The sequence below is a fragment of the Phoca vitulina genome, unplaced genomic scaffold (genome assembly GCF_004348235.1).
Source record: "Phoca vitulina isolate PV1807 unplaced genomic scaffold, GSC_HSeal_1.0 scaffold2, whole genome shotgun sequence".
NCBI lineage: Eukaryota > Metazoa > Chordata > Mammalia > Carnivora > Phocidae > Phoca > Phoca vitulina.
The window spans coordinates 30,888,126-30,912,935 of record NW_022589705.1 but is presented as its reverse complement, the minus strand read 5'-3'; the positions used below and the strand labels follow the sequence as shown (position 1 = coordinate 30,912,935).

General features: G+C 36.6%; 1 protein-coding gene across 1 annotated transcript in view; it reads right to left on the bottom strand.

Moving 5' to 3' along the window:
• COL24A1 (collagen type XXIV alpha 1 chain) overlaps nucleotides 1-24,810 on the bottom strand; it is a 384,914-nt gene that overhangs the window by 5,102 nt on the left and 355,002 nt on the right. The window contains exons 55-59 of the mRNA XM_032424689.1: nucleotides 23,276-23,311; nucleotides 23,153-23,179; nucleotides 9,288-9,353; nucleotides 8,473-8,641; nucleotides 2,035-2,144 (exon numbers count right to left, since the gene is read on the bottom strand). Coding sequence (XP_032280580.1) covers nucleotides 2,035-2,144; nucleotides 8,473-8,641; nucleotides 9,288-9,353; nucleotides 23,153-23,179; nucleotides 23,276-23,311 — 408 coding nt within the window. The remainder of the gene's footprint in view (nucleotides 1-2,034; nucleotides 2,145-8,472; nucleotides 8,642-9,287; nucleotides 9,354-23,152; nucleotides 23,180-23,275; nucleotides 23,312-24,810) is intronic.

Below are 24,810 nucleotides of genomic sequence, written 5' to 3'. Positions count from 1 at the left end.
CTACAAGGAATTTATATTAATTTCCAAACATAAAATTAGAATTTTATTTGTAATGTTTAGTCCATCATAAAGAGGCAGCAGCTAAAATGTGCAGTCTGTTGGTCTCTGTAGCTGTTATGAGGTATCAGAGAAGGAAAAGGTATCAGAGAAGGAAAAAAAAAAAGACAACAACCAAAAAAATTAAAGAAAAAGAGAAGAAAGGCAAAAAAAGAAGGTCAATGAGGATGAAAACATGGAAGGATCATCATAAGGAACATTAGAGTTTAAGTAGTTCAGGTTCCTTTATTTTATAGCTGAGAATCACAAACTTGTAAACTATTTAATCTTTCTGAGCCTTAGTGTCTTTGTTGGTAAAGTGGAGTATGACACTGACATGGCAGGATTGTTGTAAGGACTTAAGGTGCCAAATGTCACTTACCTACCACAGTGCCTGGCACAGAGTAGGCTCTTTTGTGGCTCAGAGTGTCATTTGCCAGGTTAGTAGAGGGACAGAGACTAGAACTCAGGTCCCTGATTCCAAGTCTACCATTCTTTCCACTACCTGCCCACTCTTTCTCAGGCTGAGTTTATAGATAGGAGAGATGGGAGAGTTGATTCAGCAAGGAAGGAATTACAGTGCAGCAACTTCACTGTTCCTATCTCCTTTGTACACACTTCCTGGTCCCCATCTGTCTTCTGTGATAATCCAAATAAAATTCCTGGGCCAGATCCAGGGGCATGAGGATGATCATGCAGATATTTTGGAATTAGGACTATCATGCTGATCTTCATCAGAGGAACATAGATTCCCTAGGAATGGAAGAATCTTTCCTGCCTCTGCTTTGAGAGTAATAATGGTGAATGCCCACCGCGATGAACTGGTGAAACACCCTTAATGAAGAGGGATATTTTAGAAAAGGGCAGTGAGACAATAAGCAGCTACAGAGACTAACAGACTGCACATTTTAGCTGCTGCCTCTTTATGATGGACTAAACATACAAAGGGCAGGTGTATCAGTTATTTGTCAATGAGAAATAAGTCCTTGGTAATAATACCAAACTGGTTTAACCACAAAAAGAAAGAAATGCAGTTTTGATTTCTTCAATATATGTTATAGGCAGAACTAAACTCTAGGTTTTACAAATGCTTGTTATAATCCCAGTATCATACCAAACTAACTTCATTCGTTTTATTATACTTGAAAGAAGTTTTAAAAAATATTCAATGGATGTTTAAGGGAGGTTCTTTGTGCTAAATCATCAAAAATAGCAAATTTTGTGGCAAAATTCCTCTTTTAATGATGTCATTTTCAGAAAACCTTTAGGTAACTGATTACTAATTATAAACATTGCAGCTGTTCGGGGATTTTCTAATGTATTTATATGCATAAGAAAATATGTTTCACTTTTTTTTTTTGAGAGAGAGAGAGAGCTTGCATGGTGGGGGGGGAGGGAGGCCAGGGAGGGGCAGAGGAAGAGGGAGAGAAAGAATCCCAAGCAAACTTCCTGCTGAGATCACGACCTGAGCCAAAACCAAGAGTCAGCCGCTCAACTGACTGAGCCACCCAGGTGTGCGTCCCCCAACATTTCTAAAAGGAAATTAAAAAGCATAATCAGTAGAATAAGCCATGACATGCCAATCATAAAATACACAATCAAAATATCAAGATTCTACTAGAATGTTTTTTAAAAACAAAAAATTCTTTCTTATATATGGTAGAGAATGATACCTTGCTTCCATTCATAAAAATCATAATTATTTAGGGGCGCCTGGGTGGCTCAGATGGTTAAGCATCTGCCTTCGGCTCAGGTCATGATCCCAGGGTCCTGGGATCGAGCCCCGCATCGGGCTCCCGCTCTGCGGGAAGCCTGCCTCTCCTCCTCCCTCTGCCACTCCCCTTGCTTGTGTTCCCTCTCTCGCTGTGTCTCTCTCTGTCAAATAAATAAATAAAATCTTTTAAAAAAATCATAATTATTTAAAGTGACAGAATTTAAAAAATCCTGTTCACTGATACTGGGCAAGTACCTGCATATATTCTACAATTCAATACATACCTTTGTTACAGAAACAGGAGATACACATGTCTGACCACCAGCACTGAAATTACAGAAAACCTCAATGGCATCTGAAGGGCATCCGAGATTTGGATCAATCCAGTATTTTCCTATTAATTCATTGTAAAACATAAAAATACTTAAACTCCACACTAAAACATATTTGAACCATCATTGCAAATTATCATACTTTAAAAATATATTTTTATAGTCTTAACTGTAAAAAAACTTAGAAGATTATAAAGATATTTACATTTAGTCAATGAATGAAAGCTGCGAGTATTATGTAAAATTGATACCCAAAATACTGGGTTTTTCATATAACTATCAATTTAAGGGCATTTTATAATTTTGACAAAAAATGATAGAATGGCTGAATTTACTGCTTCTTTCCACAGATGAGCTCATCAGCTTAAAGGGAACTGTCTAAAATTACATAGTTAATAGAAAAGTTGCAGTTGATGTGGTGTACTTGTATACATCTGTTCTATGTCATTACAGAGTTTAAAAATGAATATATATATATATATTAAACAGAAACAACTTCAATCTGCCTGAGGTAAAATATTATCTTTATGATAATTAGAATAAAAATAATAAAACATCCTTTGTTTTCATAGAAAGAAAATGTACAATTAAATGGTTATCATTTTTGTGCTTTCTTCATCAGATTTGTGAGAAAAATTGAAATCCCTACAGCCAGTGTAAGCCTGCCAACCTTTGTCTTCACTGAATGCCCAGCAGAATCAAATGGAGTCTTAAAGTCAGCCTATAGGAAATACTCAGGCTGAAAAAGTACTGATCTAGATCTTAATTCCAGAGTAACAGGCTCAGAATATTGAAGTAGAACCTTATTCTAACAGCAAAGACTAAGAATTTTTGAATGAGATAGCCCTGCTTTTTTTGCATTAAAAAGGCAAGACAGTCAAACGGTATTTGGCAAATGTCATTTCTACCGTAGGTAGAAGAAATCCTTGTCCGTTCCATCCTTACCCTATTGCAAAGATTCCTCTACCTCATGCTGGGCTTCCTCTCTGGTCCATTATTTTAGACTTCCAAAACATCCTCAACTCTTCTTTCCTTGACTATTCTACTAATCCTTCAAAATGAATACTTGCTGAACTGGTGGATCCAAGAGTAGGGACTGTCCTCTATTGCAGTGTTTTCAAATTTGGTGGCATTAGAACCATCTGTTAAAACTCAGATAGCTGGGCCTCATCCCCAGAGTTGCTGATTCATTCAGTTAGGGCTTGAGAATCTGTATTTCAACAGAATCTCATTCTGGTCCAGGGACATTTGAAGAACCACTGATCTATTGCAATATGGAAGAAAGGGGTGAAAGAAATCCTATCCTCTGGTCCCTTTTTGTCCCCTTCCCTTAGAATTTTGGACGTTTCGGGGCGCCTGGGTGGCTCAGTCGGTTAAGCATCTGCCTTCGGCTCAGGTCATGATCCCAGGGTCCTGGGATCGAGCCCCGCATCGGGCTCCCTGCTCCGTGGGAAGCCTGCTTCTCCCTCTCCCACTCCCCCTGCTTGTGTTCCCTCTCTCGCTGTGTCTCTCTCTGGCAAATAAATAAATAAAATCTTTAAAAAAAAAAAAAAAAAGAATTTTGGACGTTTTGTCAAATTTATAGAAATGAGTGCGGGACTTTTTACCAGGATCTAATGCAGGCTTTCAATTTTGTCTAATGGGGTAAAAACATTATCTTCACTACTATCTCTTCTCTTCCAAGAAACAGTTTCCTTCTATTATGTGAGCTAATAAATTCCTTATAAAAAGTTTTCCATCAAGCAAACTCTTGTTGTTATATAGGGTAGGATTCTTTGAATTCAAGCATTATGTTGTATAATGGTGACCTGGTAGGGACTTCGTAATTTTTTTCAGGATATGTTGAGCTATTAATGAAGCACTATACCATAATATATCTTTTGTAGGCCTAAATGTTCTAACCCAAAACTGGCTCTCCCCTGAGGACAGTGCTTCCCTTTCAGCCCTTTCAAGTTCTGCCACAGCCTCTATTAGCATTGTGCCGGGAGTAGGGAAGGTGTCTTTCCTGCTCTTCATTGCCACCTCCATTCTCCCTATTTTTTCCCTAAAACAACTCCATGGTAAAATTACTGTCATTACATTATGTCATCCATTACCCCTTCCCATTGCAGTCATCCACTTTCTTGGAAGATTTTAGCATTGGATGGCTATCACTTTCAGAAAATCTATTTATGACCCAAGTCTTGATGATTTTAAATTCACATGGATAGCACTTCCAACACCCTGGCCTCTCAGTTCCTTGAACTCTTCTGCCAGTGTTCTCTATCCTTCCACTGCTCCCCCCTACTGCCCCATTCACTTTAACCATTAACTTCCCAGGCCATATTCTAGCCTTTGTTATTACCTACAACTAGAATTCTGTCATAATTTCACCTCTTCTCTTTTAAGCTCATTCACTCTGGTGTCCTAACTCTAATAAATTCTTCCATTCCATCAGAACCTAATATCCATTGATACTACCACTTTTTTCATCATCTCTCATCATATGTGAATCATATGTTCAATTCTCTTCCTACCCAAGTAAACCCCTAGTCCTTTACTATAATTACTTCCTTGGAGACTTCCTTAACATCCCTGCCCTGCCTCACTTCAGTGTACTTGTCTTATAAAGTCCCAGTCTTATAGAAATCCAGTTTTGTGCCTAATCTGTGCCCGAACTCACGCAGCTAAATATGGCTAAAGAAAAACACAACCATGCAGGGGCGCCTGGGTGGCTCTGATGGTTAAGCATCTGCCTTCGTCTTGGGTCATGATCCCAGGGTCGTGGGATCGAGCCCCACTCTTGGGTCCTGATCCCAGGGTCCTGGGATCGAGCCCCACATCGGGCTCCCTGTTCAGCGGGGAGCCTGCTTCTCCCTCTCCCTCTGCCTCTCCCCTGTTCATGCTCTCTCTCTCTCTCTCTGTATTTCTGTGTCTCAGATGAATAAATAAAATCTTAAAAAAAAAAAAAAAAAAAAGAAAAATACAACCATGCTGACTTGACTCACTTTAAATTCAAATGTTTGTAAGGCTGCCAGATAACGACACTATGTTTCCCTTGTTAGTTCCCTCTGTCACTCACCTAGCTCACTAGTTGAAACCTTTTCTTCTTCCCTCAACTTTATTATACCTATTCCTTCATCCTTATTCTTGACTGATAACCTTTCAATTTCACTAAGCCAACCAAAGCAATCTGAAAGGAACTTCTCTAACCTCCCACTGCTACAACCATTTACCTATCTGTATTTGCGCACATATATTCTGTCTTCCTTGTTACTCTTGTGAATAACCTGTGTTCCTATATAAGGCTTACCTTGTCTATTATACCTTCAGTTTCAAATTCTTCCTCTCTTATTTTTCTTTGGGGTCTAATTCTGTTTGCTATTTCTGCCAGCTCTCATTCGTGGTGTTTTATCAACCAGTACTCCTTATTACCATTGATTATGTGCTGGGCACTCTATTTGAGAAATGATTTGTGGAAATAATTTGAGCCCTAGGATGATATATTTTATAGAAGATTTTAGTTTCTGTCAGAATGGGGTGGGGGTATGAGCAATCTGGAACCATCTTAGTCCAAGTTCAAAGCTTAAGATTCTGAGCTATCTTCATGATGTGAAGCTAGGTTACAATCTGTATGAATGTCTCTTTTCTTCCAGTTTATGTTTGGTCTTAGAATGCAGCCCTTTGAAAGCCTAAATCCCCACACTTGGTGGACCACAGATTCTAACTTTTGACTCCTAGCCCCATGAAGCCACCAAAAGCAGTACTTAGTTTGTGAACACACCCAGGGCAAAAGCAGCTCTAAATGTGTTCTGTTCATCTCTCTGCAGTCTTCTTCAAAATGTTGGCTTGAAATGTCCTCACTATTTTGTTAGCTATTTGATGCTTTTAACTTAAAAAACATTTTTAAAAAAAATTTAGCCAGGCAATTTGAATTACCTGCTTCATTATTGGAAATGATACTCTCTGGCTCTACAATTTTCTCTTAAAATTGGATAAAGTTTTAACCACTACCATTCCTCTAAACTGCTCCTGTGAAGGTCATCACAGAACCTCATGCTGCTAAATCCAGTAGCCTCTCTGTCTTAACTTTACCCGACTGGGACCCAGTTGATCCCTTCCTCTTCAGGCAAACATTTTCTTCACTCCACATGCATCTAGTTTTCCTCCTATCAGGTATAGCTGCTTCTTAGTTTTCTTTGCTGGTTCCTTCTCATTTCACTGATCTCCAAACATTGAAGAGCCCTAAGGCATAGTGTTTAGACCTCTTAGCTTTTCTTTCTCCACCTACTCTTTAGGGAGTCTTAAGCAGTCATAGGGCATTGGATGCTATTTATATGCAAGTAAATTCATAATTTTTACCCCTAGCCAGGACCCCTCTTTTTAACAGCCACCTTCCTCTTGGACATTCTTACTGATCCTTAACAGACATCTCAAATGAAACGTATCTAAAACTGAACTCCTGATCTTCTCCCTAAAACTTGCTTCTCCATCTCTATTACAGCAACCCCACACTTCCATCTGTTAGTCAAAAACCTTGTTAAGAGTCATCCTCTATCCTTCTATTTCTCTCTTAACCCACATCCAATTATCATCACAAACTGCTGGCTCTACTTTAAAGCATAGCCAAAGACTCGATCATTTCTTACCACTTCCTCTGCCACCAACTCTAGGTCAACCCATCATCATCTCTTACCTGGGTTTTTTCAATGGCCTTTTCAGTGGCTTCTTTTACACTTGTCTTCATTATATTTGCAATACATTAGCCAGAGTAATATTTTAAAAATCTAAGTCAAATCATATCATTTCTTTGCTGAAATACTTTTAATGGCTTCCCACCTTATTCAGAATAAAAGCTGGAGTCTTGAGAGTAGTCTATGAGATCCTATATTATCTGTTTTTTTGATATCTTTCTGACTTCATTTCCTACCACTTTCCTCTTACGCACTCTCTTTTAGTCACACTGGCCTTCTTGCTAATCCTAGAACACACTGAGGACACTCATTCCCAGGGCCTTTGCAGGTGTTCTTTCTGCCTGGAAAGCTCTTTCCCTAGATTTCCTGTAGCTTGTACCCTTCGCTCCTTCTGATATTTCCCAAATGCCATGTTCTCAGACATGCCTTATCTAACTACTATATTTAAAACTAACCCCACTCCACTTTCTATCCTATCCTCCTTCCCTGCCGTTTTGTGTTTCCCTATAGCATTTACAGTCTCCTAGGGATGAAAATACTTTTGGGCATTAAAACCTTTCTGATACTTTGCAATCCATACCACTTAGCTATTTTTCCTACAAGGAAGGCAGACCTTGAATTAGATTTTAGTCATTTGTATGCCTTAAAATGTCTTTTTTCCTTTCAATTCTATAGAATTGCAGTTTTATGCCTTCAAATATGGGAAAGAATCACTTAGAATTACTATAGGCAGTTGTAACTATAAATATCAGTTTAGTTTTTGTGGTAATCTAGGGCAAGAAATATCTATAGAAGTTAAGCATTTTATCAATATAAATAAAATGAATATTTTCATTGCACTTCTATTGGAAGTATGTGTTTTTGGACAAAAATGGGTGAGTGTGTGTGTGTGTGTGTGTGTGTTATGTGGCATATATGTATATAAGTTAAATAAAATATGGACTACTATTCACCCTACAGAAGGACATAACATGATTTTTTTTTTTCAAATCAGCATATGTGTCACTGTGTTAGAAATAGAATTTTTAGTAAAAAATGGTAACTACTAATAATGATTGTACAGCTGACCACAGACCCAATAAAAATTAAAGTTAAATGATATATTGCAACAGACAGGGTTCCCCTACTTATCATTAGATATATAACTGTTCTACTTGCTTTAAAACTTTTCCTTGATGCTTCTACTCTAAATTCATTTTTGCACCTCTGGTTAATGGATTTGGGGTATCCCTGTAGGGACAAAAAATTCCAAGAATTAAATGATGCATTTAATTTCCATTTTGTGTAAAAATCATAATGTTAGGAGGTATGGTGGTAGGGGCTCTATTATATGTTTTTTCATGTTGCCACCTCTGGTGGACCTGACAGGTACTCCTGTTAACCCAAAGGTCAGTCCTTTCTATTTTAATTTTTAACATGAATGTGATATGTTCCAGGCACAAAGTGTAAGCAAGTGATATAGTTAGGGTGGAATAGGAAAAATTGGGGATCAATAAGGCTTTGCAGAAGACATTTTTAATGTGAACTCTCAGAAAAGGATACTCTGACTTCAGAGTTATGTCTCCCTCTAAGAGTATTTGTTTTTTTGAAAACACTAAAATGCCTTTTACAAGGGTTTTATCAAAATCATTATGATTTGAAATGAATACACTGTAAATCTCAGACACACTGAAATGATGAAATTGGACATCAGAGTTTGAAAAAACCAAGAACTTACCATCTGATACTTTGTGTTCACAGTTAAGCAAATCTTTACAGATTCGTGCTGGGTTATCTCGTGTGCCAAGAGGATTCTTGATGCTGTGCAGTAAATTGCTAAGGTAGTTCAGGGTTTTGAATATCTCTGCACTGTAGTCAATTAAAGTCACTTCGGTATTCTGGTAGCTCTGCCAAGTCATCATAGGAATCATATTAGCAAAAAAGCATAGAGTAGCCATTACCAGTATGTAATCCTCATGATCAACATGGACCAAGGCAGAAGAAAAATGTATTCTTGCTGTATGCAATGAGTTGGGAGTGGGGTGTAAAAAACAGTTTATATTTAAATATAGGCTTATGTGTAAGTTTTATTAATCTTGATCCTAAATAAGAGATTAAATTCACTCTAAAGGCCTAGTTTTCAAGCTAACATGAAACTTAACAATTATTATGGCTACTGTAGTATAATGTTTTAAAGAAAATCATACATTGAATAGAGTTTAAATAAGAAAAATGAGTAACAATGATAGATCCCATTTTAAGAAATGGCTAGGCTTCATTTAACTTCATTTAACTTCATTTTCTTCTACAGTATCTAATTCCTTATTTAAAAAATTCCTTAAACATATTACATTTTGTTTTAAATGTTTTCCTTAAAAAACATTCCATGCATATATTTGTTTATTAAAAAATGCTTACTTTGTCCTTAAAAATAGTTTCATTATGTTCAATCTAAGTACAATCTTTGAGATAAAGCCACATTTTGGACTCTGAAAAAACTTTGTTTAATTTGTATATTGAGAGTGCCAATGTAAATAAAGCCAGATATATTACCTCCATCTGTAGGGCAGTATGTGATTCAATCAAGGCTTGAATAGCAGCATTGATATCCATTTGTTTCTGTGTAAAACAAAACCATTTGAGATTAGCAGTAACATCAACACTGAGGACTCTAAAGTAAAGGCTGTAAATTCTGAAAGCAGTGCTATTAAAGTATACCAGACTTATTACCTGAAGAGGGTTTGTAACTCTTATGGTTAGATCTTGCAAATTTTGCCTGGATATCTGAAAGGACAATATGCTGCCTTCATCCAAATCTCGAAAGTCTCCTAATTAAAACAGGACCAAAGTCTAGAGCCCTCAAATGAAAAACTATTTGTCACTGCTACATAAAAACACATGCAAAAGTTACTCAAATGGAAGAAGAATGAAGTATGACCCCCTCAGTTAATAAATTGTAAGGTGAAGAATAAATAACTGTAGTAATTTATAACAGTTACATTCTTGGAAGGAAAATATAATAAAATACTACTGTCCTGAGGTAGTCATCACATTCGTTTAATCTGATACTTTTGCGGTCTTAAAAACAATTTCTGAAGTTGGAAAATGCACCATTTGTCCCAAAAGAAATAATACAGCATGAATCCAATCTCCTCCTGTATTTAATAAAAGATATTTTTAGAGAAGGGCTCAGCATAACCATTAGTAAAAGTCTTTTTGTATTTTATTTTTTAAAAAGCTTGGATACTAAGAAGTATGAGTGGGGAGAAAGTTCTGTGAAATAGCATCTGTATCAACAAATCAAGCAATCTAATTTCTTTCAGAATGATTGTGCTGCTAAGATATCTTTTTACTTGGAGGGCCATACAATAAAAACTGTTTTCAACAGATCTCTCGTAACTCATGGCTAGTAATTTGAAAAACTATTTAAAATGATGGGACAATCAATAAAATACACTCTTCCTTGCCTCAACATGTGGTTTTCATATTGGAAAATAATTGAATCATTCTGTATATATATATACTGCCAAATACTGTGATACATATTGAGGACAAAACAGTACGCTAAAAAGAAAACTTCCCTTGTGAAGCTGAAGTTTAAGGGAGAGAAAGGCACTAACCAAATCTTAAAACTACGTACTTACAAATTGTGATATGTGCTAATGAAAGAAAAAAATGTGCTTGGACCCATAAAGAGATTAGGGGGTTTCAGTGAAATCTGGAGGAGAAGAGCTTTGGAAGGAGTAGGTCAGGGGAGGTTTCTTTGAAACAATGACATTTGATTTGAGATCTGAAGACTAAATAAGAATTTGGCTGGGGTGGGAGGGTGGTGGGATTTCCAGACAGAGTAATAGCCTTGCACAAAAGCTATCAGATAGAGAAGCGTGGTCTATTCACAAAGCAGGAAGGATCAGCCTTTCTGGTTCTATGCAGGATAATTCTGACCATCATTCCTGTATGGATGAGCAGATTTTGTGCATGGGTCCCATAAAAATATTCACACTAAACATGGGCAACTGAATTAAGTACTAAATAGTAGCCACCTTTGTATTTTCCAGTTGGTTTGTGAATAGGGCTTTGATCTTAGAAAACCTAGCATAAGCAGTTCCCAGACTCTTCAGCTCAAGACTTTATGCACTTTTAAGTATTATTAAGGGCCTTAAAGAACTTTTATTCATGTGAGTTACAGCTTTTGATATTTACCACAGTGGAAATTAAAACACAAATTTTAAGATTATTTGTGTTAACTGCTTTAAAATAACCCATATGTTAATACAAATATTTTAATGAAAAATAACTGTATTTTCCAAAACAGAAAAGTGTGATAAGAATGGCACTGTTTTACACGTTTGTACATATCTTTAATGTCTGGATTGATAGAAGATAGCTAGATTATCATATTTCTTTCAGTATTCAATCTGTTATGATACGTTATTTTAGTTGAAATATATGAAGAAAATCTGGGCTTATAGAGATATATAGTTGGAAATAGGATTCTTTTATTTTTTGAAAAGATTTTATTTTTTTATTTCAGAGAGAGCATGCTCTGGTGAATAGAGGGAGGGGTAGAGGAGGAGGGAGAGGGACTAGCAGATACCACCCTGAGCATGGAGCCCACGGTGGGCACATCCCACCACCCTGAGAGGAAATAGGATTATTTTAGTAACCTTTTCAGATAATTGTGGATATTCTTTGATACAACAGCAAAACTTGACAAATGATAGTTTAAGGGTTAGTTGAAATGTGAAATCTGAAATCAAGTCTGAACTTTTTGTGCTTTTTATATTAAAATCTATTGCTCTATCTTAAACTGTGAAAGACTCATGTATCCACGATTTTGTTACCATCATGCATTGCTTATTTAGAAAATACTGATTTATGGAATTAGGCAGATCTTCCAAATACTGACACATTTCATTATTAATATCACACAATTACTTTTGTTAACATCATCACCAATCTCGTCAGAAAAATATAAGTACAGGGAAGCTATCAAGCACAGTGGTAAATGCAAGTTTTCCCGAATTTTTATTTTTGCTTGGCATCAACTTCTGTCAGTTTTCTTGAAATGACAGGCTCACTTAATTCATGTTTAAGGAAATATCTGCCAAATACTCATGTCTGTATAACACTGTTAGTCTGTCAAGTAAATATGGTATTCTATGAAAAGAGCAGCTAGTTCAGTTTGAGGCAAACATTATACTTCAGTATGTAGCAGAAGCATTCTTCTATATGTTATTCTATTTCATCACACAGATTATTAAAAAGCTATATACTCAAGACTGGAGTATTTAGGAGACAGAAAAAACTGGAGTAATGACCTCGCAGAACTGTCTCTCCTATAAAAGCAATGAGAAAACTGGAAAAAATGTCAGAATGAAGATTTTCCAGGACTACGGAAATTAACAAAATGCTTGCAGCAATATGGGGAGCATTTATTTAAGAAAAATAGCTGAATCTCGTTAAGGGCAGTGAGCTTCATGTAACTTTAATTTGCCCCATTCCCATGTCTTCCTTCCTTTCTTTCTTTTTCCCCCATGTCCTCCTTTTCAGTTCTGTAGTAGCTAAAAAATAACACCACATAATTACAGTAAAAACAAGAAGCCTAAAAGCCATGGGGTGGGGGGGCATGCAGAATGGTGTTGGAGTTGCTTCCAAGAGTCATTTCCAGTGAATTATCATTATCTGACCTGTTTGGTGGTTCCCTGGAAGACACTACTAGCAAAGCTGTTTTTATTTTACCTGACTCATAGCTCATCCAATGCAAAACACCTTTTCTCTTGAAGCATTTTTCAAAAACATTTAGAGGGAATTGTTTAACTCTGTGGCTGTCTGGAGCATTGGACAACAGTTGGGGCAAACAATAAGTTAACAAAAAGCTTACAAGAAAAAGGTAGGGAATGAGATGTCCACAAAGACTCTGAAAATCTTTGACATATTTCTGGAAATCTAAAAGTCCATATGCATATGTAAGGTTGTGCACATTCTTAGAAAATATCTGAGATGACCCTAAGTTCTCTCCTCTGGCTTTCAGTCTCTGTGAAATCAGGAAGTTAAAGCTAAGGTGTAGTTTTCAGTTGCCTGGCTGAGCAATGAAGGGGTGCCCCAACATACACAGAGACATTTGGTAAAAACTGGGAGATTTACTCATTCTTTCATTTAAGGAAATCTCTTTCCAATTGTTAGCTGGCCACTAAGCTAATTGAGTAGACTTTAGTGGTCACACTTGTCAAAGAACACAGACTTTATAATATTCAGAAAAGTCACTAAACAAACAACAAGAAATAGCAACAAAAATAAACCCAGGGGCCGGGGGGAGCAATTTTATTTCTAGAAATGCCACATTACATTATTTACAATGTACAGTTTTCAACAAAACAACAACAAAAGACATGCAAATAAACATTAAAGTATGGCCCATAAGCAAACAAAAATGCAATCAATCGATAGACACTGCTCCTGAGGGAGCCCAGATGTTGTACTATGTATACAAAGATATTTATTAGCTATTTTAGATATGTTCAGAAAACTAAAGGAAACCATGTCTATAGAACTAAAGGAAAATATGAAAAAGATATCTTATAAATAAAGAATATCAATTGCAAAAAAATAGAAATTATGGAAAAGAACCAAATAGAAATTCTGCAGTTGGAAGGTACAAAAAAATGAAATGAAAATTTACTAGAGAGGCTCAACAGTAGATTTCAGTAACACAAGAATCAATGAACCTGAAGACAGGTTTATTGAGATTTTCCAGTCAGAAGAGTATACAGATAAAAGAGTGAAAAAAATGAACAGAGGCTCTGAAACTTATGGAACACCAACAAGAATAGTAACATATGCATAATGGGAGTCTCAGAAAGGGAGAAGAGAGAAAAAGGGGCAGAAAGAATATTTCAAGAAATAATGGCTGTAAGACAGAGATGAAAGAAATTAAACAAGAAGACACAAACAAAAGGAAAGATATTCCATGCTTGGATTAAAAGAATTAATATTGTTAAAATGCCCATACTACCCAAAGCAATCTACAGAGTCATGCAATCCCTTAACAAAATCCAATGGCACTTTTCACAGAAATAGAACAAACAATTCTAAAATTTTTATGGAATCACAAAAGACCTTGAATAGCCAAAGCAATCTTGAGAAAGAAGAACAAAGCTGGAGGTATCATGCTCCCTAATTTCAAACTATATTAAAATCTATAGTAATCAAAACAGTATGATATTGGCATTAAAGCTGACACATAGACCAATGGAACAGAATAGAGAACTCAGAAATAAATCCATGCTTATGTGGCCAATTAACTTACAAGAAGGGAGCCAAAAATATACAATGGGGAAGGGGCAGTCTCTTCAATAAATGGTATTGGGAAAACAGGACAGCCACATGCGATAGGATGAAACTGGACCACTACCTTACCCATACACAAACATTAACTCAAAATGGATAAAGACTTGAAAAAAAACACAGGTGGTAAGCTCCTCGATATCAGTTTTGGTGATAATTTTTTTTTGTATTTGACAACGAAAGCAAAGGTAACAAAAAATATAAACAAGTGAGACCACATCAAACTAAAAAGCTGCACAGCAAAAGAAACAATCAGCAAAATGAAAAGGCAACCTACTGAATGGGAGAAAATATTTGCAAATCATATAATCTGGTAAGGGGTTAATATCCAAAGTATATAGAGAATTCATACAACTCAATAGCAAAAAAACCCAAAACAATCCAATTAAAAATTGGGCAGAAGATCTGAATTGACATTTTTTCCAAAGAAGACATACAAATGGCCAAGAGGTTTATGAAAAGGTGCTTAACATCACTAATCATCAGGGAGGTGCAAATCAAAACCACAATAAGCTATCACTTCACAACTGTTAGAATGGCTATTATCAAAAGATAAGAAATAACAAGTGTTGGAGAGGATGTGGAGAAAGGGAAGCTCTTGTACAGTGTTTTTGGAAATGTAAATTGGTAGAGCCACTGTGAAAAACAATATGGAGATTCCTCAAAAAAATAATAGAATTACCAAATGATCCAGCTAGTCTAATTCTGGGTATTTATCTGAAGAATACAAAAATGCTAATTTGAAAACATATATGATTTCCTATGTTCACTGCAACATTATTTACAATAGACAAGAAATGGAAATAACCTAAACCACCTGAAACTAATACAATGTTATATGTCAATTATACCTCAATTATAAAAAAAGGAAGAGCTGAACATTTGATGAGAAACACTAACCTACAAATCCAAGAAGCTCAGCAAACTCCCCAGACACATCATAATCAAACTGTTGAAAGCTAAAGAAAAACAGAAAATTTTGAGAGCAGAAAAAGAGAAGACTCGTTAGACCCAGGAGATCCTCAATGAGGTTAACAGATAAATTTTCATAAAAAATCATAAAGGCAAGAAGGCAGTGGAATGACACATTCAGAGTGTTGAAAGAAAAAGACTGTCAACCAAGGATTCTATATCCAACAAAACTATCCTTTGAAAATGAAGGAAAAATGAAAACATTCCTAGATAAACAAAAACTAAGAGAATTTATCACTAGCAAAGCTTCCCTAGAAAGATAATAAAGGCAGTCCTTTAAATTGAAATTAAAGGCTACGAGGAAGAAACTTGAAACCAAATGAAGAAATAAAGAGCCCTCAACTCTATGGTCAACTAATCTTTGACAAATCAGGAAAAAATATCCAATGGAAAAAAGACAGTCTCTTCAATAAGTGGTGCTGGGAAAATTGGACAGTTACATATAGAAGAATGAAACTGGACCATTCCCTTACACTATACACAAGATAAACTCAAAATGGATGAAAGACCTCAATGTGGGACAGGAATCCATCAAAATCCTAGAGGAGAACAAAGGCAGTTACCTCTTCGACATTGGCCACAGTAATTTCTTTCAAGACATGTCTCCAAAGGCAAGGGAAACAAAAGCAAAAATGAACTCTTGACTTCATCAAGATAAAAAGCTTCTGCACAGCAAAGGAAACAGTCAACAAAACTAAGAGGCAGCCCACAGAATGGGAGAAGATATTTGCAAATGACATTACAGATAAAGGGCTGATATCCAAGATCTATAAAGAACTTCTCAAACTCAACACTCAAAAAGCTAATAACCCAGTCAAAAAACGGGCAGAACACATGAACAAACACTTTTCAAGAGAAGACATACAAATGGCTAACAGACACATGAAAAAATGCTCAACATCACTAGCCATCAGGGAAATACAAATCAAAACCACAATGAGATACCACCTTACACCGGTTAGAATGGTAAGAATTAACAAAACAGGAGACAACAAATGTTGGCAAGGATGTGGAGAAAGGGGAACCCTCTTACACTGCTGGTGGGAATGAAAGCTAGTACAGCCACTCTGGATAACAGTATGGAGGTTCCTCAAGATGTTAAGAATAGAGCTACCCTACAATCCAGCAATTGCACTACTAGGTGTTTATCCCAAAATACAGATGTAGTGAAAAGAAGGGGCATGTGCACCCCAGTGTTCATAGGAGCAATGTCCGCAATAGCCAAACTGTGGAAGGAGCTGAGATGCCCTTCAACAGATGAATGGATAAAGAAGATGTGGTACATATACACAATGGATTATTCAGCCATCAGAAACGATGCATACCCACCATTTGCATAGACATGGATGGAACTGGAGGGGATTATGTTAAGTGAAGTAAGTCAAGCAGAGAAAGGCAATTATCATATGGTTTCACTCATATGTGGAACATAAGCAATAACACGAGGACCATAGGGGAAGGGAGGGAAATCCAAAGGGGGAGAAATCAGAGAGGGAGATGAACCATGAGAGACTATGGACCCCGAGAAACAATCTGGGGGTTTCAGAGGGGAGGGGATTGGGGGGTAACAGGGTAATGGGTATTGAGGAGGGCACTTGCTGTGATGAACACTGCGTGTTATACTTAACTAATGAATCACTGAACACTACATCAAAAATTAATTATGTACTATACAGTGGTTAACTGAACATAAAAGAAAAAAGTATAGTTGAAGTCCAAAAAAAAAAAAAAAAAAGAGTACTGCTAAACATAGCTATACAGGTAAATATAAAAGAGAATATAGATTCTAAATAGTCAAAATAATCCTGAAAAAGAAGAAAAGAGTTGAAGGCCTCACACTTCAATTTCAAAACTTACTACAAAGCTACAGTAATCAAAACAGTGGTACTATCATAAAGATAGACATAGACCAATTGACTAGAATAGAATCCAGGAGTAGACCTTCACACATACGGTCAAATGATTTTTGACCAAGGTGTCAAGACCCTTCAATTGGGAAAGAAAAGTCTTCAGCAAATAGTGCTGGAAAAATTTGATATTCACATACAAAAGAATGAAGTTAGACCCTTACCTCACATCATATATAAAAATAAACTCAAAATAAATCAAAGACTTAAATAAAGGACTAAACCTATAAACCTCTTAGAAAAAATAGGGGAAAAACTTCATTACATTGGATTTGGCAATGGTTTCTTGGATATGACAGTAAAAGCAAGGTAAGAAAATACAGACAAATTGGACTACATCAGAATTAAAGACTGTGCAAAAGACACTATCAACAGAGTGAAAAGGCAACCCATGGAATGGAAGGAAATATTTGTGTCATATACTGGATAAGGGATTAATATCCACAGTATATAAAGAACTCCTACAACCTAACAACAACAAGCAACCCAATTCAAAAATGGGCAAAGGACTTGAATAGACATTTTCCAAAGAATATATATAACTCAATGAGCACATGAAAAGATGTTCAACCTCACTAATCATTAGGGAAATGCAAATCAAAACCACAAGTAGATACCACTTCACACCCATTAGGATGGGTGTTATAAAAAACAAACAAACAAACTAGAATATATAAAGTGTTGACAAGGATGTGGAGATATTGGAACCCTGTGCAGTGCTGGTGGGAATGTGTTAGGGTGCAGCTGCTATAAAAAAAACAGTAAAACAGTACCTCAAAAAATTAAACATAGAATTACTGTATGATTCCGCAATGCCACTTCTGGGTATGTACCAAAATGAATTGAAAGGAAAGACTCAAACAGATACCTGTACACCTATGTTCATAGCAGCATTATTCACAATAATCAAAAGATGGAAACAACTTAAATGTCCACCTGGATAAACCAGATGTATATATACAGACAATGGAATATTATTCAGCCTTAAAAAGGAAAGAAATTCCAACACACGCTGCAATGCAGATGAATCTTGAAGATATTATGCTAAGTGAAATAAGCCAGTCATAAAAGGTAAAATACTGTATGACTGTCACTTACATGATGTTCCTGGAGTAGTCAAATTAATAGAGACAGAAAGTAGAATGGTAGTTGCCAGATGCTGGGGAAAGGAGGAATGGGGGAATTATTATTTAATGGGTACGGAGCTTCAGTTTTGAAAGAGCAAAAAAGTTCTGGCGATGGATAGTGGAGATGGCTGCACAACACGTGAAGGTACTTAATGCTACTGAACTGTACACTTAAAATGGTTAAAATGATAAATTTATGTTATGTATATTTTACCAAAATTAACAATAATAAATAAATAAACAAACAAACAAACAAATAAATATGCTCATTATCCCTTACACTCAACCATCCCACTGCTGGGAATTAGTCCTATGGATATTCTGCAAAATGATAAGCATGGGGACTGGACATTTGTACTGTTTGTATTAGTAAAAGATTGGAAACAAACATCCACCAACAGAGGACTTACATGACTATTAAGTAAAATGACTATTTTTTAATTTTCTGTGAATGGGTGGCGGTGAAGAACACAATGGCTTTTAGTAGATTAATAGTGTAGAGTATGTTTCTGAATGCATAGTAAGGTACCAGCAATTTTAAATGTTAACCCAATGAAAAAGGCTTTTATTCCCCCTCCCAATAGGCATTAGAAAGAAAAGAAATGTCATAACAGTCACTCATAAATTTTCTTGGCAGTACACATATTTGTATAATTCCCAATATAGTCCCAAAGCCTAGCTCATGCCTGGCACATAGTAGGCATTCAATTTGTTGAAATTATTAATGTTTTCCCAAGGATAGTCTTTAGTGAGGGCAGGCTCAGAGAGACTATTAAGAGGATTTGCTGGGGGAAGACTTTCAGCAAATCTAAGTGCCCACATCTGAGTGTAAAACTCTCATTAGGTGCAGTGAAGGAATCCGAAAGCAGAAGCTCCCTCCATGTGCTCTTGTTAGAGAGAACACGTTCTCACATGAAAATCCCTTAAAGTTTATAAACATGAACATAAAATAGAATATAGAGAATAAGAAGTAATCAGATTGTTGGCACTAATGAGGGGAATTAGGATTCATTATACCTTGGGGGGAAATGAAATCTTCATAATTCTTCCCCAACTTATTTGAATAAAATTTAGATCTAATCTGAGCACTCTAGTATTTTGAGGAACAGTGTTATTTTTAAGGTTTCTGAAGTCTTAAGATAACTGGATAGGGTAAACATTGATGGGATAAGAACTGATTTCAGGTCATACCCCTCTCCACCGTGGAAGTAACCGCTTGTCCTAGGGAACCAGGACTATACCAGCAGCTGCAACCTCTATATTCACCAATCCAGGTTTCACAGTTGACCCTCTAATTGGAGTAAATCAGTTGAATACTCCTTATCTCATTTAATTATTTTTAATGATTACTGCTTCCACCCCCTACTCTAACACACATACTCATCTTGTTCTTCCCTGCTCCCCACCAATCATTTTTGGTTAACTTTGACAGCCTGTTGTAGATTTGTTAGTTTCTAAATATTTTACCATGTGCACTGAGGTCTGGCCATCACTGTGATAATATCCTCAAACCCAAAAGCACCGTCAATATATATTCCTTTTCCTGAAACACTTTTTAGCTATTCCTCTTTAGGAACTTGGGCACGTTACTTTACTTCCGTAGGTATTAAGAAAAGGGAGTTAAACTGGATTCGAGGTTTTCAAACTTATCTTGACCCATAGCAAGAAATATATTTTTACTTCATGATAAGGCTCACCCAAAAATACATACATTTAACTGAAAAGTTTTACAAAACCATATTTATTCTTACTAGGGTTGATATACTGAATTTTTTTTGCTTTTTTAATTGAAATAAAACTCACATAACATAAAATCCACCATCTTAACCATTTTTTAAAGTGTACAATTCAGTTGCTTTTAGTAATTCACTATGTTGTGTAGCCATTATCACTACCTAATTTTGGAATATTTCCATCACCTCTAAAAGAAACCTCATACCCATCAAGCAGTCACTCCCTGTATTTTTATCTCTTTCATTTAATTTCATTTTGAAAGAATTCTGAATAAGACTCACTAAACTGTTCCAATCCATGAGCGTGGAATGTTTTTCCATCTCTTTGTGTCTTCCTCAATTTCTTTCATAAGTGTTCTGTAGTTTCTAGAGCATAGATCCTTTACGTCTTTGGTTAGGTTTATTCCTATGTATCTTATGGTTTCTGGAGCTGTTGTAAATGGAATTGATACTTTAATTTCTCTTTCTTCAGTTACACTGTTAGTGTACAGAAATGCAACTGATTTCTGTGCATTGATTTTGTATCCTGAAACGTTGCCGAATTGCTGTATGAGTTCTAATAACTTGGGGGTGGAGTCCTTTGGGTTTTCCACATAAAGTATCATGTCATCTGCGAAGAGAGAGAGTTTGACTTCTTTGCCAACATGGATGCCTTTTATTTCTTTTTGTTGTCTGATTGCTGAGGCTAGGACTTCTATCTAGTACTATGTTGAACAATAATGGTTAGAGTGGGCATCCTTGTCGTGTTCCTGACTTTAAGAGAAAAGCTCTCAGTTTTCCCCCATTGAGAATGATATTCGTGTGGGCTTTTCATAGATGGCTTTTATGATGTTGAGGTATGTTCCCTCTATCCCTGTACTTCGAAGAGTTTTATTTTATTTATTTATTTTAAAGATTCTATTTATTTGACAGAGAGAGAGACAGACAGTGAGAGAGGGAACACAAGCAGGGGGAGTGGGAGAGGGAGAAGCAGGCTTCCCACTGAGCAGGAAGCCCGATGCGGGGCTCCATCCCAGGACCCTGGGACCACGACCTGAGCCGAAGGCAGACGCTTAATGAGTGAGCCACCCAGGCGCCCCGAAGATTTTTAATCAGGAAAGGATGTTGTATTATTTTGTCAAATGCTTTTTTAAGAAAAAAGAATCACTAATGAGTCACAAGTCAGTCTCAAATAATGGCTAAATAAATTACTAAGAGAACATCTATCTCTAATTCTATGATCCTATTCCATTCTAGACATTATTTCCCTCCAAGTGAAATATTCTATCTTGGAGGATTTCCACTGAAATTTTCCAAGAGATGCAACTTGCTTTTTAGACTCATTTATTCATTCATTCAACACTTATTAAAAGCTTGGATGGAAAAGAAATTAAAAAAATAGAGAGTTCACAATCTCATAATAGAAAGAGACTGGCATGAAAATGATTATCAATACAAAGGGGAAGTTCTACCTTGCAGTGTGATGAGAAGGAATTAAGAAGAATTTCAAAGAAGATATGATCATAAGTTGACCTTAGAAAAAATATATAGGTATTTTCTCATTGACATTTAGACTCCTTCTCAGGGTTACACTGCCGCTTTCCTACCATGGCCTGTGCAAGTCCCAGGCAGATAATATAAGGAAACTAGCTTTCATGCTGACCAAGAGGAAGGAAGACAAAAAGGAAAGAAAGGAAGAAAAGAAGGAAATAAAGAAACTAAAATTTATTAAGTATCTACAATGTGACAAGCACATATATTTTCTTATTTAATCCTCCTAATAATTCCTCAAAGTATATATTCTTATCCACGTTTTGTTCAGAGCAAAAATCTCTCATACTACTTCATTTTGGCTGTATAGGAACACATACAAACATTTTTCAAGTGAGACAGGGCTATGGTGCCACAAGGTTTGGTATTTCAATGTGAAAACTTTCACTAAACACCTCTAATTTGCCAGTGATCTTTTAGGACTTATATCAAAGTCATTATAAAGTGAGAAGAAAACTGATGAAGGTATTTGTAACCCATGCTTCGTGGAGAGCTAGAGGGGAAGGAGGACCAGAAGTAGAGAATACTTTAAGATTAGAGACAGGCATTCCTACTGATGCTCATGCCAGGGAAGGTTTCAATCCCCCAGTCAGATGGCCAGAAACGGGGAGTAATTTTTAAAAATCATGGGGAATGAAACTCCTGTTTCCAAGGATATAATCTTCCTGTGGCATCTTGCTTGAGAGTTATTCTTTGCCCTGATGAAAAGCTGAAAGGAATGAAGCATTTCTGGCCTGCTGAGAATAGACCACAGTGATCCACCTGCTAGAACTGTCAAAGATCCAAACAATACTAGAGCAGCATGTAGAAATAAGTAAGGCCAGAAAGCATAGGACTAGGCCTCGTTTAGGATAATACAGCCAATGATGGATCTTTTTTAGGCAGGAAATCTGAACAAGGACCATTGTATTTGACCAGGCTGCTGTAAGAGTGGGGCAAGGGTGAAGGTTGGGGATGGAAGGAGACCTCTTGCAGGAAGAAGGAAGACACATAGATTATTGAGTATGAGAGTGAATGCAAAGCATGTGGGGAACCAAACTTGGAACGTTAGAGTCCAGGAGATAACAGCTGAGAATGAGGCAACAGAAGCATTGCTTCAAAGATAAGGATAGAAAAAAAAAAGAAAAAAGATAAGGGTAGAGAGCTCTGGGATGTCATAGGTAACAAGCAAATACATAAATCTGAGGGCTTCTACAGCCACCAGCAACTGAGAAGGATTCACGTAAAGCCTAAGAAGTGGGTTACTGTTTGGTAGAAAAAGAACATTTAAAAAAGGAGAGCCAGAACTCAGAATTAGGGAGAAATGGAAGGAGTTAGTATTTTTTTGAGCACCTATTATGTCAGGCACTGTGCTGTATGCTTTACTTCTTATTTAAAACTCATGGGACACCTGGGTTCTTCAGTTGGCTGAGCGTCCAACTCTTGATTTTAGCTCAGGTCATGATCCCAGGGTCATGGGATTGAGCCCCAGGTTGGGCTCCCCCCCTCAGTGGGAAGTCTGCTTAAGATTCTCTGTCTCCTTCTGCCCCCCACCACTCTCTCTCTCTCAAATAAATAAACAAATGTTAAAAAAGTAAAATAAAACTCAAATCCACCCAAGAAAGTAAGAGACCTTTCCCATTTTATAGACAAGAAGTCTGGGGTTTAGATTTTGTTACTGTAGTTGGGAAGACTCTATATCAGATTAGCAAAAAGAACAGAGGTAGGGAGGAGAAACACCTTTTAACAGGGAATTAGAAGAAGCTTTAAAAAGCTTTAATGTAATATACTAAGATAAAGTAAACAAAACCAAGAAAACTTACCCTTGGGCCTGGTGCTCCAGGTGGACCCTATAACATAACAAATTTTAATTTTTCAGTAGAGATCTCAAACCAGGCAAGCATATAAGCATCGATGTAAACAGATATAAATGTAAATAAACTCACTGGAGGCCCTGGTTGACCTCTTGGCCCTTGGGGACCCTAGAAAAAATGGAGACAAAGCACAGTATGTATATCTTATGCTTTCAGTTTGGTATAAACAAGACAACTAAGATTCAACCTCTACCACTGCCTTTCCTGTGAGGCAGGTCATAAGATTCAAAGTTGCTTTACTGTATTGAAGTTATATGCTCTTTTTATTCAACTTTCACACACATTCATGAACAAGCTGGATATTTACTTTCATGTTTTATTGATATTACTAGGAACTGAATTTATTCGTTTTAATAAACAATTATAAATGTAACATTTAAAAAAGTTAATACTGCTTAAGTATGTTTTTCCTGTTATTTCTATCTACCATCCACCTTATCAGCAAAGATGGAAACTTTCATGTTCTTAGACACCTCCTTTTCCATCAACATCCACCTATAATTTGGCTACCTACTACTATTGAATTGACCTCCAAATCTCTCCAAAATACTACTTCTCCGTCTTCACAGCAACTGTCTTAGTTTAGTGTTAATCATGTGTTATACACTGAATGTTTGTGTCCCCCCTTCCCCCCCATCCTGCCCCAGATTAACATATTAAAGCCTTAATCTCCAATGTGATGGCATTTGGATGTGGGGTCTTTAGGAGGTAATTAGGTCATGTGGAGCCCTTATAAATGGTAGTGACCTTCTAAGAAGAGACACCAGAAAAATGATCTCTCTACCATATGAGGATACAGCAAGAAGGCAGCTGTCTGCAAACCAGGAAGAAGATCCTCACTTGACACTGAACCTACCAGCACCTTGATCTTGGACTTCAGAGCCTCTAAACTTAGAGAAATAATGTTTGCTGTTTAAGCCATCCAGTCTATGGCAATTTGTTATAGCAGCCCTAGCCAAGACATCACATTTTGCTTGGACTCCTAATCTGATGTCTTGACTTTATTCTTTCTACTCTGCTAACTATATTTTACTTATAAAATGGAAATCTAATCAGGTCATTATTTAGTTAAGATTATTCAATGGCTCTTTATTGTCTAGAAGATAAGTTATAAACTTCCTAACAGTGATAGCTACTATTTATTGAGAACTTACTACGTACTAAGTCGTGTGCTCACTTTTTGAGAACTAACTATATGCCAAGTTGTGTGCTATATTTCAGTTAAGAGAATGGCAACCAGCAAATAACCGGACAGAGCTAGGATTAAAATTGAAGTCAACTGAATAAAAAAGTATATGTTCTTAATCAATGTACACCACTGCCTCCTCTTCAAAATACGGGCCTCACCTCTACTTACTCCCCCCAACACACCTACACTCCATCCATAACCAACTACTTATAGATCTCTGAATCTTCAAAGTTCTTTCACACATGCTTTCTTTTGCATGTGCTATTTCCTTGACCAGGAATGCTCTTCCTTACTTTCTCTGTCTGTTTAACTCTAATTCCTCTTCCAGTATGTCTTTAAAACCCTATACCCACCTTGCTCACCCCTCCCTGGCTACCTTTCTCCTGTTCAACCAACCACTTCTGCATTCCATAGTACA